The 15,645-nt window shown below is 37.0% G+C and overlaps 1 protein-coding gene and 1 long non-coding RNA gene across 2 annotated transcripts in view; both read left to right on the top strand.

The window, feature by feature from the left end:
• LOC150083082 (speckle targeted PIP5K1A-regulated poly(A) polymerase-like) overlaps positions 1 to 6,230 on the top strand; it is a 209,143-nt gene extending 202,913 nt beyond the window's left edge. The window contains exon 9 of the mRNA XM_090378385.1: positions 4,938 to 6,230. Within this exon, the coding sequence (XP_090234511.1) occupies positions 4,938 to 6,230 (1,293 nt within the window). The remainder of the gene's footprint in view (positions 1 to 4,937) is intronic.
• Positions 6,231 to 6,652: 422 nt separating this feature from the next.
• Positions 6,653 to 11,516, top strand: LOC150083081 (uncharacterized). Its single transcript, XR_016547204.1, has 2 exons — positions 6,653 to 6,806; positions 6,886 to 11,516. It is a non-coding gene; the product is annotated as an uncharacterized LOC150083081 (long non-coding RNA).
• The last annotated feature ends 4,129 nt before the right edge of the window (positions 11,517 to 15,645 follow it).

The following is a 15,645-nucleotide window of genomic DNA, read 5'->3' as shown; positions in this document are numbered from 1 at the left end:
ATGACTCGTGTAAAAAGAGAATGAAATATTTATTTTGAATTTGTGTTAAATCAAATTCGTGTAAAAAAAGTTCGTGCAAAAACAGAATTAGGTGTATATGATATCAAAGTTATTCCCTGCATCCAGTTCCTTTGTGACCACATCATAGTATCCAATCAAATTGGTCAGACAAGACTTCCCCTTAACAGAAACATGCTGTGTCTGAGCTATAACTGAAGTCTTGTCTAGATGATCCTGCAGTGCATCTTTAACCAGTGCCTCCATTAATTTCCCTGGAACAGAAGTTAAACTAAACAGGTCTATAATTACTCGTACACTTCCTTGTACAAGTAATTATAGACCTATAATTACTTGCCCTTTGATCCTCCTTTGTGAATTGGGGTCACATTTGCACATCTCCAGTCTATGGGTACCCCCCCCCCCCCCCCCCGAGTCCAAAGAAGCTCTCATAATTATGTCTAAGGGTTTGCTTACTTCCTTTGCTGCCTGCTTTAATATAACTGGATAGGTCCCATCCACCTCGGGTGCCTTTTTTATGTTTATCTTCAACAATTTCTTCTCCACTTTCCTCTCAGTTATTACAGAATCATCTAACCAGAGTTTAATTCACCTCTGGCATTCCCCTCCCTGAATAACTCCTCATGTGTGAATTTAGATGAAAAACACTCATTTAGTTTGTTAGCAGGATCAGCAACAGTTGAACCATCAATATTCAGTGGACCAATCCGATTCATCCCTTTCTTTCTAGTGTTTACATAAGTAAAGAACTCTTTGCTGTTTTTCTTTTCATCCTTTGACAAAGATTTCTCATAATCTGCCTTTGCTTGCCTAATCTCCTTTGTGACTTGGTTACAGACAAGCTTATATCTATCATAGGCTTCCATGTCACCCATTAATTTATATGTATCCCATGCATTTTTCTTCTCTGCCACATGTCTCATTAGTTCATCTGACATCCATTTAGGCCTAAACCTTGAACAATATTTCTTAGTTGGCATGTAAAGCCTAATAGCTTACAAGATAAATTCTTTGAATGCTTCCCATTTTGAATTTGCTGTTGGTAACATCATCAGTTGGTCCCACTGTATAGAATTTAAATAGTCTCAGACCATAGTAGTCGCCTTTACGAAAGCAAAAACACTTCCCTTTATCCCTGATGGTAGTTACCTCTTTGAGTAAATCCCACTTGCGCACACTGTGATCACTGCCACATGGTGGTTCCTTTATCTGCAGATTCTTAATGCGTGAACAATCAATACTGATAATCAGATCAAGAGTATTACTCTCTCTAGTTGCCTCCCAAACATAATGTTGTAGAAAACAATCATCCAATAAATCCACAAAAGCCTTGCTATTGTGTGAGTGACCAACTCACAAATTCCAGTCAATATCTGGAAAATTAAAATCCCCCACTATAAGACTCTCTCTCTCTCTCTCTCTCTCTCTCTCTCTCTGATTTACTGGCCCACTCTTATTTCCCTGTACAATTTTTTATCATACTCATCAGGCCTATAACACACTCCTATTCTCAATTTTGATCTTCTAGTGCTCATGTCACACCAAACTGACTCGACACTGCAATATCCAGCGATGTCGACTGGCTGCACTTCCTTGGATTTTGTGTTTCTTAACTGATAGCATAACTCCTCCTCCTCCCTTCCTATCCTGTCTGTCCTTCCTGTACACATTGTACTCCCCAGATTCCAGTTCTGCATTCCTTATATCTGTGTGACACCACAACTCTGATATCCCAACAATATCTGCCTTTGATGTTTTGATCAACACCTCAAATTCATCAAATTTATTTATCAAACTCCTAGCATTGGTGTACACGCAAATATGCATGCTCCTGTTCCTATTCTTGGCTACCCTAACACAACCCATGTGTTTACTTGTTCTGGAATGACTCCCAGCAGTCTCTGAAATACGCTGCATCTTGTTCTCCAGGCTGCTGCTCATTCCAATAGAATCAGTGCAAGAATCACTTTCACCTTTGCCAGCGGCTATGGTTAATCTATTAGTCCTTGTAACTTCCCAAGCTAGCAGTTTTTCGACCCACCTAATTCTGCCTTGATAGCATCAGCAAATATTCTTGTACCCTTTCTATTTAAGTATCCCATCCCTGTAGAAGCAGTCTCTCCTGTTAACAAGCATAGCCCAGGCTGAGAAAAATTCTACCCCTTGTGCCTTGCACAATCTCTCCAGGGCCAAATTGATCTCATCATATACTCCCTCCTATCATGTCTGGGCTGAATTGCAGACACCTTCAAATTCAAACCTAATTCACAGCTTCTTTTCAACAGTGAACTGTACTTGTTAAGTAATTCCGCTGGTCTCCTGCTCCTAATATTTGTATCATTAGTGCCTACATGTACAACAATATCACCTTTTGTGCCCTTAAAGATATCTGTTCTACAATGTCATCAACCTTTGCCCCTGGCAAACATACCATGGTCCTGTTCCACCTATCCTTTTTACACAATATGTTCCCTGTTTCCCTGACAACAGTCACCATGATAGCATATGATAGCAAGAAAAGCATTAGACTTTTTATTTACATTTTAAATTGCCATACAGATGATACATGCATAAAAGGGAAAAAGGATTTAAATACCTGGCGTGATCACTAGAACAGTGGAGCTTGCTTCTGATTGGACACTTGGAAGCTTGATTTTGTCCAAACACCAGACATTGAAGAAAATCAAGGGAATTAGGTGTGTGCAGATAGCCTGATATTTATTTGGTTATGATGAACATTTTGAAGAGTAGTGTGTAATTTATGATCATTACTTCATTTGATTAGAATTTTGGCATCATCATCATCTAATTGGTGCTTGTGTGTAGAGCTATTTTCATTATTTTCAACTTTTCTTTTATTTTTTTAATGCCTGATACAGTGGTTTTAACTTGTCTTAGGAATGGTGGCAACTTCCATTATTTTTTTTTTTTTTAGATTGTTTATTTTTATTTTTTTAAAATATTTTTGTTTTCAAACTTTCATCAGGAGAATTTAGATAAGCAGATTATGGAATTGAGTTATCTTAAAAAGAAATTACTGAGCATGTTTGTGCATACAACCCATTTCTGATTATCCAACTTTTGTTCCCATTCTGCTTATTCCTAATATTGTACAGATCCACTGTACCTAAACACCTCCCCCATCACTTCAATGTGCAGCCTTCTGATTAACCAAATCTTATGGGTTTTAACAAATTATTCAGTGCCTCGAAGATGCTGTTGTTGTTGTTCTGCGTAGAAGACAACTGTGCCATACATATATAATAAAAGTATTCAAGTAATCTCGCATGGTTCTTACGTAACAGAACAGTCAGATATATAATGAAGATAATATTCAGTTGATTATACATCGAAGTCTTTATCATGATTCCTAGCAACACCATATCGTTCTGTGGAAGATGGGGCTCTGGTTTTGTAAGGGATTTATCCAGTTGCATATCATGAGAGCTTAGATGGTATATGATATTTTCTTAGGTAACACAACCTAGAAGATTGCCGTAGACCAAATGTTTGCCAAGTCTGAGCAGTCAGTGTTTTGATCATCTGCCATTTTGAAGTGTTGTCATTTAAAAGTGTCTGTATTTGAATAATTTCAGTATTTTTCATGCAGTGTTTTAAGCATTCAGATGTGTCAACACTCTGATGTTTCGGTATTTTGACTCAGACATTTTTCCTGATGGTATTTTCATTGTTGCTATTATAAATTTCATTATCACTTTAGGTAATATGATTTTCTTCCCGACCAAATAAGCAACAGAATATCAGCAGGGGCAAAATAGCACAATATCATAATTAGGTGCATTCCATCAGAAGAAAGAGATAAGCCCAATTGCTATATCATCATTTAGCATTCAAAATCATTGGTTCAAGAATTTACTTTTTGTATATAAACTTTAAACTCAAGGTTAACAAGTATGCTGTTTTATTAACATGAAATCAATTTCTTTTACTGTATTTGTTCGGAATATTTGGGGATGCTCAAGATGGAGAAAATTTAGGTGTTTTCATGGAGTTTTCTTCTCTAATTCAGTCCATCTATTAATGGTGCCTGTATTTTTCCTGATTGTTTTAAGTTTCAGATTTTGGTGAGGTAACATAATTTTGTATCTGATAAAGGAAAAATTCTCCCTTTTTTTCATCATTCTGAATTGAATTTTATTTACTTCTATTTGTTTAAGAATTCTAAATAGGAGATTATTTATGATATATAAATTTGCTGTGTTAGCTCTTGACTGTATATTAACTGCATAGGTTGATGTAGTGTTCACTAAGTAAAAATAAAGACTTTGGTGGGAAAGATACATTAAAAACAATGTAATAGAAAGAATGTTAAATTTTAATTTTAAATTACAATTTAAATTTTATTCTTTGAATCAAGTAAAGTATGTCTTTATTAACTGAGACCATAATCTCTCTATACTCCTAGATATTTCTGTTTGTCAACCAAATTAATAATATTACAAATGTTAACACTAGCACTGTGCAAATGGTCATGACTAACTTGCAGACAAATAATAAGTTTTTAACTCATTCCAACTAAGAGTTGAGAAATTTGTTAGGTCATGAAATTATTTAATTGCTATAATTGCTATTCATAAACAGGATTAGTGATTCATTGATAGTGAATGATGGAATACTGAAGTTTTTGGATACTTATCTTAAAAAAAATCTTATAATACATTAAAAAAAGAAATTGATTAGAATTTTTTTTTTTTTTTTTTTTTTTTTTTATTGGAGAATGTTACAAAGGATTTGGAGGTGGGGGGGGGTTAAAGAGGTTGGCTGACAAACCTATTTCATTGAAAAATATTCACTTTTTCTAAAACTTTTATGCAGTCTGTTTCCTTTAAGTTATTCCTTCTCCTGCATTTATCATGCTCTTATATTATGTATTAAAAATTCTTATTTTTGCTTTTCAGGTGGGACCTATGTGCATCCAAGATCCTTTTGATCTCAGTCACAACATAACAACTAATGTCAATCAGAACTCGCTAGTTACATTTATAGAAAGTTTAGAAGCCACATGCAATATGTGTAAAGATTCTAACTTTAGGAAAAATTCAAATAGATTATGGGGTGTATGTTATCTTTTGGAACAAAATAGTTCATGTGAATATCAACCCCATGTTAAAAGTAATAATGATCAGTCATATTCATTTGATGTTTCATTTAAAACTGAAATGCTTGAAACTCTGATGGAAAATTTACCAGAAGAAAACCTATCTGATAGTACATTAAAAAAATTTTGGTTGAGGAAAGTTTGTAATTTGATTGTAACAATTTTGAGCAAAGGTCTGCTGTTTGAATGTGAGGTTGACAATTATTTGGAGACGAAGCTTTCCGTGAGAAGGCGCTACCCTATAATGAATGAACCAGAAAGGTGTTCACAGAAACCTCGCTTAGATGATGAGGCTGTAAACTGCATTGATAAATTTGTTCAGCATGGCACCTTAAATCCGAAACATTTATGTAATCAGGATTCTGAAAGTATACATAATATTAATTTTTCCACCAATTTTCACAAAGTTACTACTTTACCAAATATATTTGGTAGCTCTGTGGAGAATATGAAGGATGAGCCCATCTGTTTAGGTACATCAGGTTGTAATTCTCATTGTGAATATCATGATACAAAAATTGATAACAATGCAAATCCATCAAACCAAATTATACACTCAGTACTAAAAAAAGAAATGAGAGATGATAGCACTGAAGATCCTATTAGTAATTTGTGTGTTGCAGAACGATGCAATCAGGCAGCACAAGCTAATACTAGGTTGAATAAAACAACAAAAACATCATTTGATACAGAGGAAATATCATCTAGTAGTAGACCTGTCCATTTATCCCAAGATAATTTATTAATGATAATTAATTGTAACATACTTCATTGTACATGGGAAGGGAGAAAGCAACTTAGAAAAGGCTATATATGTCCAGAAATAATCAGCAACCCACTAGAAGTAGAACAAAATATTTCTAAAAAAATTGTCGAACAAACAAAAACAACATCAAAAAGTAGTAAACCTGTATTATATCTCAATATTTTGCTCATAGAGCAGCAAAAGGGGGGATTAAGCAATTTGCATGTAAAATTAATTCCACAAAAAAAAGTCAGAAAATCCATTCCACTTTCTTCTTTTCTGAGGTCATATCTGCCAAGAATTATTGAGAAATGTATGTCAGTTGCTAGTGTTGTTGCTTTTTTGTAAATAATACAAATAATAGACAGGCTGTACTGAACTTAAATGGAAAAATGTTTTTTTTTATGCTATCAATCATAAAAGTTATCAGTGTTGAAATGTATATATAAACAAATATTTTACAATTCTTTTATGATTATGTTAAAAGCTGTGAGTTCACCTTTGCAGCATTTTGCTTCTGCGTTTTAATTTAATACTTAAACACAGAAGGAAACATTTTATGATGTTAATTAAATTAACTGGAATCAACAAATACACAGTAAAATCATATGCCTTGCTTTGGCTGTCTTTCCCCATTATGACAGTTGCTAAAGTTTTAGCATTGGTAGTGGTCTATGATGCAAGAAAGCAAGCTTATACAGTATCGGACAAAAAAAAAAAAAAAAAAAAAAAAAACTCACATCCTATTTCACCTATCCCCTTCCCTCCAGAAGTTTGTCTAGTTCTTCCTTGAATTTATTTAAGCTATCAACTTCTACAACAACAATGGAATTTTGTTCAGCAATCAACAACTCGCTGGGTCAAGTCCAATTTCCGCACATCTATTCTGAACCGCCTTTCCTCAGTTTGAATTTGTCTCCTCAAGTATGTAATCTGAGCAAGAGGGAGAAGCCCATCAGCATTCAGCTTGCTCAGTGCTGATGGGATTCTTCCTCTTGCTCAGATTCTTCCTCCCTCCATTTGAAGCCTTAAACACCTCAGTCAGGTCACCTCACAGGTGCCTAGTCCCCAGATGCTGCAATTTGCAAACTAAAGCCTTTTTGGTAAGAGCACCCTCTTGTTTCCCTTCTCTACTTGTTTCAGCAGCTCTACATCCTTCCTAAAATTAAACCTCCAGACCTGTATGCAGTACTCAAGATGTGACCTGACCACTGCCTTATACAGAGGGATAATTGCCCCCTTAGTCCTGCTAACAAAATTCCTGTCTATCATTGACAAAGCCCTATGAGCTGTCCTGGCAGACTGTCTGCACTGCTTAGAGAGCTTCATATCTGATTGCACAATTACCCCCAGTTTTAATTCATTCTCCACTATCTTGAGTGTAATAACTCACAGTTGTTACATTACTTTGGGGTTACTGCTACCCATATGCAGTACTTTGCATTCTTCAATGTTAAATTTCAGTTGCCGCATCTCAGCCCATTCGCCTAACTTTCAAGAATCTGTTTGCGGTAGCATAATGTCATTAATAACCCTGCCAACCTTTATGTCATCTGCAAACTTAGACATTAAGCCTAATATTCTTCATTGATAGATACACAAAACAACAATGGGCCCAGCAACGAACCCCACTAATAACATTAGTCCAAGTAGAGCAGTGTCCATTTATTACCACTCTCTGCCATCTCCCACTCAACCATCCCTTTATCCATTGCAGCAACTTGCCCTTAATGCCATACTGCTCCAATTTGTACAGCAGTCTTCCATGTGCAAGTTTCAAAAGCTTTCCTGAAATACAAGTATAAGATATCAGAATTAGTTTTTGTATCCAGTTCCTATGTTACTGCATTCTAGTATCAAATCAGATTGGTCAGACAAGATTGCCCCCTAATAAATTCATGCTACAATAGCAGTATAATTGCATTCCTGTTTAAATAGTCCTTCATTACTTCTTTAACCAGTGACTCCATTTTTTCGTGAGAACAAATATCAATCTAACAGTTCTATAATTATGTATGTCACCTTTTGATCCCACTTTGTGAGTTGGGGATGAATTTGCACTTCGCCAGTCCATAGAGACCTCCACTGAATCTAAGGCTACTCTCATAATTATGGCTGAAGGTTACTTCCTCTGCTTAATTCCTTTGCTGCCTCCCTTAATATAATTGTTTGGATCCCATCCATGGCAGGTACCTTTTTAATGTGTAACTTCAAAAATTTCTCTTCCAGTTTCCTCTCAGTTATTACAAAATCAGTTAGCTGTCTGATAAATGAGAGTTTGATAAATGTCTGGCCTATTTCCATAGAGAATCCTTCACTTGTGAATGTAGATGCAAAATGCTCATTCAGTTTGTCAGCTACCTGAGCAGGATCATCAACAGTCGACCATCGATGTCAAGTGGACCAATCTGATTCATCCCCTTCCTTGTAGAGTTTACATAAGAAAACAAATCTGATAGTTTACATAAGTAAACAAATCTGTCCAATCTGATTCATCCCCTTCCTTGTAGAGTTTACATAAGAAAACAAATCTGATAGTTTACATAAGTAAACAAATCTGTCCAATCTGATTCATCCCCTTCCTTGTAGAGTTTACAAAGGATGCAAAGAAGTTCTCATAATATGCATTTGCTTGCCTAACCTCCTTTGTGACTTGATTACAAACTTGTTTATATCTGCCGTAGGCTTCTGTGTTGCCTGATAATTTATATGCATCCCATGCATTTTTCTTCTCTGCCATGAGTATCATTAGTTCATCCGACATACATTTAGGTCTAAACCTCTAACAGTATTTTTTAGTTTGCATGAAGAGCCTAGTAGCTTCCATGATTAATTCCTTGAATGCTTCTCATTTAGAATTTGCTGTTGATAACATCATCAGTTGGTTCCATTGTATAGAATTTAAAAGCTGTCTGAGATCACTACAAGAGCAAATATCCTTCCCTTACCTCTGATGGTAGTTACATCTTTAAGTAAATCACACATCAATACATTTTTAATACTGCCACTTAGTGGTTCCTTTATCTGCAGATTCTTAATGCATGAATACACTGCTGTTAATCAGATCAAGAATGTCACTTCCTGTTGTTATACAGCAGTAGAAAATAGTCATCCAATAAATTCTTGCCAGTGTGCGAATGGCCAATCCACAAGATCCAGTCAATATCTGGAAAGTTAAAATCCCCTATTATAAGACATTCTGATTTGTTGGCCCACTATTTCTCTGTATAGTTGTTTAGTATACTCATCACAGTCATCAGGCTTATAATAGACCTCTACTGTCATTTTTGCTTTTCCAATTCTTATGTAACACCAAACGGACTCAAAATTTCACTGACCACCCATGGCAACTGAATGCACTGTGTTATATTTTGTGTTTCTTAACTAGCAAAACAATCCTTCCTATCTTGTCTGTCCTTTCTATACACATTGTACTCCCCATTTTCAAATTCTGCATTCCTTATATCTGTGTGACACCCTCTGCTATTCCTACAATGTTGGCATTTAATGACTTGACCAGCACTTCCAATCCATCAAATTTATTTACTATGCTCCTAGCATTGGTGTTCATGCAAGTATACATGCACCTGTACCTGTTCTTACTTTTAGTTAGTTAACACAGTCCATGTATATACTTGTTCTGTTATGACTCCCAGCAGTTCTTGAAATCCCTAGCATCTTGCTTTCCGGACTACTGCTTGCTCCGATAGAAGTAGTGCAAGAATCACTTTCAGCTTTGTCTGCGGCTATTGTTGATCTATTAGTCTATGTTGTTGTTTTCATTTGTTCAGTCGCAGCTAATTTTTGGAGACTTTATGGGTGAGCTGCCTCCATGCTGTCCTGTCTTCAACAGCTTCTTTCAAGTTCTTCATGCGCATGCCAGTGTAGCTCTTGGTGGTGTCAAGTTAGCATGCTTTTTTCTGGCCTCTTCTCCTTGTTCCACTGACCTTTCCTAGTATTATCGATTTTTCCAATGAATTGGATCGAATTACGTGACTGAAATAGGTCAATCATACTTGGTGATCTTGCCTTACAATGATGTTTCTGGCTTGATGCGATCCAAAACCTCTCTGTTCGTAACTTTCAGTCAATGATATCTGAAACAGCTTTCTCCAGCACCAGAGCTTAAAAACTTCAATTTTTCTTCTGTCTGCTTTTTTTCATTGTCCAGCTTTCACACCTGTAAGTTGTTATGGGAAACACTATAGCATTAATCATTCTAATCTTCATTGTATGTATGGCTGATGGCTTTGTCTTTCCAGATTTTTTCCATGCTCATCATTGCACTGCAACCAAATGAAATTCTTCTCTTTTAATTTCAGGGCCAGATTCTCAGTCGATCTGAGGTCCAAGAAAGATGAATTCCTGAACAGATTCAACCTCTTCATTGTTAATTTTAACTTCTCCATTCCTGACTATTGCCATAATTTTTGTTTTCTTGATGTTAAGCGGCAGTCCCACTTTTTTGCTCTCATCTTTAACCATTAAAATCAATTATGATAGATCTTCCTCATTTTCTGCTAGCAGAGTTGTATCATCTGCATATCTTAAATTATTGATGTTTCTGCCACCAATTTTCACCCAATTTCTGGCTCATCCAAGTACAATTTCCTCATAACTGATTCGGTATACAAATAAAATAGAAATGGGGATATGTGATTCTATACAATTGTGCTTGAATGATTTTCAATAGAATCTTGCTTGCGTGTGATATATCAAGGCTATTGTACGGTAGTTCAAGCAATTTTGGGCGTCTCCCTTCTTCGGGATTGGAATCAACACCGATCTCTTCCAGTCTTTTGGCCGCATATTGCTTTTCCAGATCTCCCAGCACAAAGCTGTGATAAATGTGATTGGCAAAAGTGTTTACATTTCTGTTGGTAGTCCATCAATTCCATGGGCTTTTCTCTTTGGTAGTTGTTGCAGCACTCATACTACCTCTTCCTCTAAAATTTCTGGTTCTAGTTCATCCTGTCCCTTCACTTCAATTTGTTGATGTTTGTTTCTATTTGCATACAGTTCTTCAATGTATCCCTGCCATCTTTTCTTAATTCCTTGTTGGTCATCCAGTTCATTTCCATCTTTGTCTTTTATTGAACCCTTATAAGCAGTGCAGGGTGTCCGGATCTTCTTTATTTGTGCAAAGAGATCTCTCGTATGCCCTCTTTCATTATCTTCCGTTTCTTTACAACATTCATTTGAGTATTATTCCTTGCCTTTTCTGGCTGCCCATTGGAATTCTGTATTAAGTCTTGTCTCTCTCCAGCAGCTTTAGCTTTTCTTTTATCAGCAATTTTGATGGTTTCTTCTGACAGCCACTTAATTGATTTTGCACATTTTTTTTGTATGGGATGTATTGCCGTGATGTTTCAGTTCCATTTCCTTCCAAAGTATGTAGTTAAATGAGTTGAATCTGTTTTTTATCTCAACTGCATACAATGGTGAAATTTTGTCGGTATCATATTTCCATGGTGCAGCCTTCATTTAGATGTCAAAGAATTTGAGCGTGACTTTGGCTCGTAAGAATTGGTGGTCTGAGCCACAGTTTGCACCAGGTAACATTTTTACTGAAAAAAAACAGAGCTTTTCCATCTTTCACTACAAATGATTAGTCAATTTGATTGCAGTGCAGTCCATTTGGGGATGTCCATGTATACAAACCTTGCTTAGATTGGATATACCATGTGTTAAACCTTAATTGATTTTCTTGACCGAACTGCCTCTCTGTCTCCTATTTTTGCATTGAAGTCTTCAAGAACGTACACAGTGTCTTTATTTGGTGTTCTACTCATGGCATCTTGACCTTCTGCATAAAATTGTTCAATTTCATCTTCAGTTGCATCTGTTGTTGGTGCATAGACTTGAAGAAATGTGGTTTTCCATTAATGCAGATGACCATTACTCTGTCACTTACTGATCTATAATTATCAACTGATCTGGCAGTTAATCTATGTGTCCCCCCCCCCCAAACCAGCAGTTTTCCAACCTACCTAATACTGTCTCGATAGCATCAGCAAATATTCTTGCATCCTTTCTATTTAAGTGTATCCCATCCCTGTAGAAGCAGTCTCTCCTGTTAACAAGCACAGACCATGCTGAGAAAAATTCTATCCCATGAGCCTTGCACCATCTCTCTAGGGCCGAATTCACTGACAAGGCTCTCATCACATACCCCCCCCCCTCCTATCATGTCTAGGCAGAATTGTGGACATTTTCAAATTTAACCCTAACCTGGGAATTTTTTTTTTTCTGCATTGACCTGTACGTGTTAGGTAAGTCTGTAGAGCTATTCTTAATGTCATTAGTGCCAATGTGTACTACAATATCACCTTTGCCCTTAGAAGATATCTGCTTTATAACATCATGAATTTTGCCCCTGGCAGACATACCTTGCTCCTATTTCACCTATCCTTTTTGCACAATATATTTTGCTTTTTTCTGACAATAGAGTCACTGACAATGACTAGCTCCTGTGGAACTAGTGCATTTTGCCTTGCTGCTGTGTTCTCTGATCTAGTATAAGCTTTGGTATTGATGGTGGAAGCTGAGAGCTTGATGGGCCTCCCAGTTTAAATCCTTCGAGATCATCCACCCTGTTCTTCAACCTCTCATAAAAGGTCCATAACACTGAGTTGCCACCTAACATCCTTACACTCTTTACATTGACACACATGAAGACATCCCTCCCCCTTTGCAATACCATGTCCCATTCCTGATAGAGCTGCAAACAAGCAGTACATTTCATAAGGCTGTGATTCAGCAGACCAACACCCCTCCACTTCTCCCCTCAGTCACAGCACTCCCACTGCCTTGAGCCTTTTGCTTTGCTTCTCTGGTCTGAGGCATGGTTTTGGTTCAAATTCAGTATAATTATAAATATCTAAAGTTATATCCTAATGCAGTAATAATACTGTGCACCAGTTATGTTATGAAGGTTACGTTATTGAATATATGTATATATTGCAATGCCGAGTTTACGGTATATGTATTTTGTACCTCCTACCAAGTTTATGTTATATGTATTTTGTACCTCCTATTAATTTAAGTTCTGTGTATTATCCCAAACCGTTATGTTTGTAAATTCGAAGTATTTATAATAGATAATAAATTTATTCAAACTCTTGAGCAACCTATCTGCAATACTATATCTACACCAAATCACTGATATTAAAAGTTCTATGAATATTAATGTCGTACTAAGTTAAGTTCTTTAAAACATGTATGTAGTGATATTAATTTTATTTTATAAGCCTCTTCTAATACCGATTACATTGCTACAAAACTATGTAGAAAAATTCGAATGTTCTTATTGGTACAACACAATGCCAACAGAAGTCAACCGTCAAGGTAAGCACTTTTATCTTTTCAAGGTTCATAAAAATTACCTATGTACATGAATTTTAGCACTCAAGAAAAATCATGCCGACATCAAAACCAATGAAAGTATACCATCTGCCATTCACACGAGAATACTAACATATACAGGGTGTCTCAAAAATATTGGTACAAATGTTTAGGGGAGGTAGGTAACATCTAAAGGAATGTGAATTGCATAGGAACCCATAACTGGAAATCACCGTAAGTCGGTAGATGGTGCGGTAGTCGCCGCACGAAGAGCATGCATTGATATACAAACTGTGAGCTGGCAGACATGCACCTAGTGTATGGATTAGCAGAGGGCAATGGACGAGCCGCTCAACAAATTTATGGAGAACGCTTCCCAGACTGACATGTACTGGACCACCGTTTGTTTGTGTGTGTGCATCAAAATTTGTGTGATTATGGGTCATTTAGAGGTAACAGGAGTAGTGTGGGCAGACCGAGTTCGACTCAAACTCCCGCCATGGAAGAAAGTGTGTTGAATGCCGTCCAGAATAATCTTACTACCAGCACACCTGCCGTTGCCTCTTCCTTAGGAGTGTCTCGTTGCAATGTATAGCGTGTCTGGCACGACGATTCCTTACCCCCCTTTCATCTCCAAAGGGTCCAGTTACTGCTCCTCCAAGATCATCCTGCACGTGTGACTTTTGTGCAGTGGTTTCTCCAAGAAAGTGTTCAAGACTTGAATTTTCCAGCCTATGTTTTGTTCACGGATGAGGCTTATTTCACTCGGAAAGGCTTATTCAATCAGCACGATGCTCATGACAACCCACACGGTGTGCACCCCCATGCGGCACATTGCTTCATAATAAATGTGTGGGTAGGTATGGTTGGCGACTGCTTAGTCAGCCCATACCTGTTACCATCCCGCTTTTTTTTTTTTTGTTAGTAGTTGTTGGCACATTGGCTTCTATGGCCATATTGCACCTCCCAAGGTTTTTTCTACTCTGATCCAAGCCCTAGGCAGGATTCGAACCCGTGACCTTTTGGTTGCCAGGTAGGCACTTTACCCACCTGGCTAGCCCGGTCGGCCCATCCCGCATGAACTCTGCTAAATATCGGATCTTTCTTGAACAAGTTCTACCAGGGTTACTTGATGATGTTCCAGCAAATGTGAGACGCAACATTTGGTTTCAACATGACGGGGCACCTGCTCATTGTGGAAGGCGTGTTTATGACCATTTGAGGCGTTTTGGCGTCGATGGATTGGCTGTGGTGAACCCGTTGCCTGGCCCCCATGCTCACCTGATTTATCGAGCCTTGATTTCTTTCTGTGGGGAGCCCTGAAATCTGTCGTGTATGAATTGCCTGTGGAGACGGAAATGGATCTCGTGGCGAGACTCGTCTGTGCTGCTGCTACTGTCAAAGAAACTTCAGGTGTGTTTGACTGTGTCCGCCAATCCATGCTGCGTCGGTGTCACGCAGGCATCGCATCTCATGGTAAAACCTTCGAGCATCTGTTGTAACATCATGAAATGCATCCATCTCGTACTCCACTGTTAATATTATGTCAAATAAATGTTTGCCACTAATCTGTCTTTTGTCATTTCTGCTTCTTGTGCCTCTGCTACTACTTGCCTGTGGCGTTTCCGGGTTCCTATGCGATTCACATTCCTTTAGATATTACCTACCTCCCCTAAACATTTGTACCAATATTTTTGAGACACCCTGTATAATCAATTTCAAATGTGCTGCCAAAAGACAAGCCAGATAAAATCATAAAATTGCTTAGTTCTAAGCTAAATAGGCTGCAAACCAAATTTAAAATGAACTGGAGGAGAAGAGCACCTCCTGATGGGTATTTTTATTTCATTTCAATGTACTGAAACCAGATGGTGGCCACCTTAACATATAGGTCAGCTAATCTGTACGAAACTCTCCTGTCTACAGTCTGACTGATACAAAATTTACAGTACAGTAAAATCTCATTATAATAAATGTTGCTTTTATGAAAATATTTCTAGGTCTCATCCAACTCTTATCATTGGTTTTGCCAATTTCATTTGAACAAAATAGTTTTGATAGAAAATTGAATGCAAAATTTTTTCAAGGGCTGCCTGTGCTGGTTTACATTGGAAATTTATTAATGGTATTGTATAGTCCATATTGCAGAAAATGGCTATAGGAGCATTTTCTTGAAAGGAAAAAAAAAAAAAAAAAAAAAAAAGTTTAAAGAGATATGGCAAAAAATTTAGTATCACATCCTCTACTGTGTTTTTGCATGTTTTAATGATTATGCATTCTCTCTCTCTCTCTCTCTCTCTCTCTCACAATGTAATGATGTTTAAAAAAAAAAAAAAAATATATATATATATATATATACACTGTGCTGCCACTTTATTAGGTACACCCTTGCTGTGCACACAAATGGTTTGTCCCACAA

This window comes from Mastigoproctus giganteus, chromosome 7, assembly GCF_048544385.1.
Source record: "Mastigoproctus giganteus isolate SK-2022 chromosome 7, ASM4854438v1, whole genome shotgun sequence".
NCBI classification, from domain to species: domain Eukaryota; kingdom Metazoa; phylum Arthropoda; class Arachnida; order Uropygi; family Thelyphonidae; genus Mastigoproctus; species Mastigoproctus giganteus.
The sequence above is the reverse complement of the archived record's forward strand: the minus strand, read 5'-3'. Positions and strand labels throughout refer to the sequence as shown.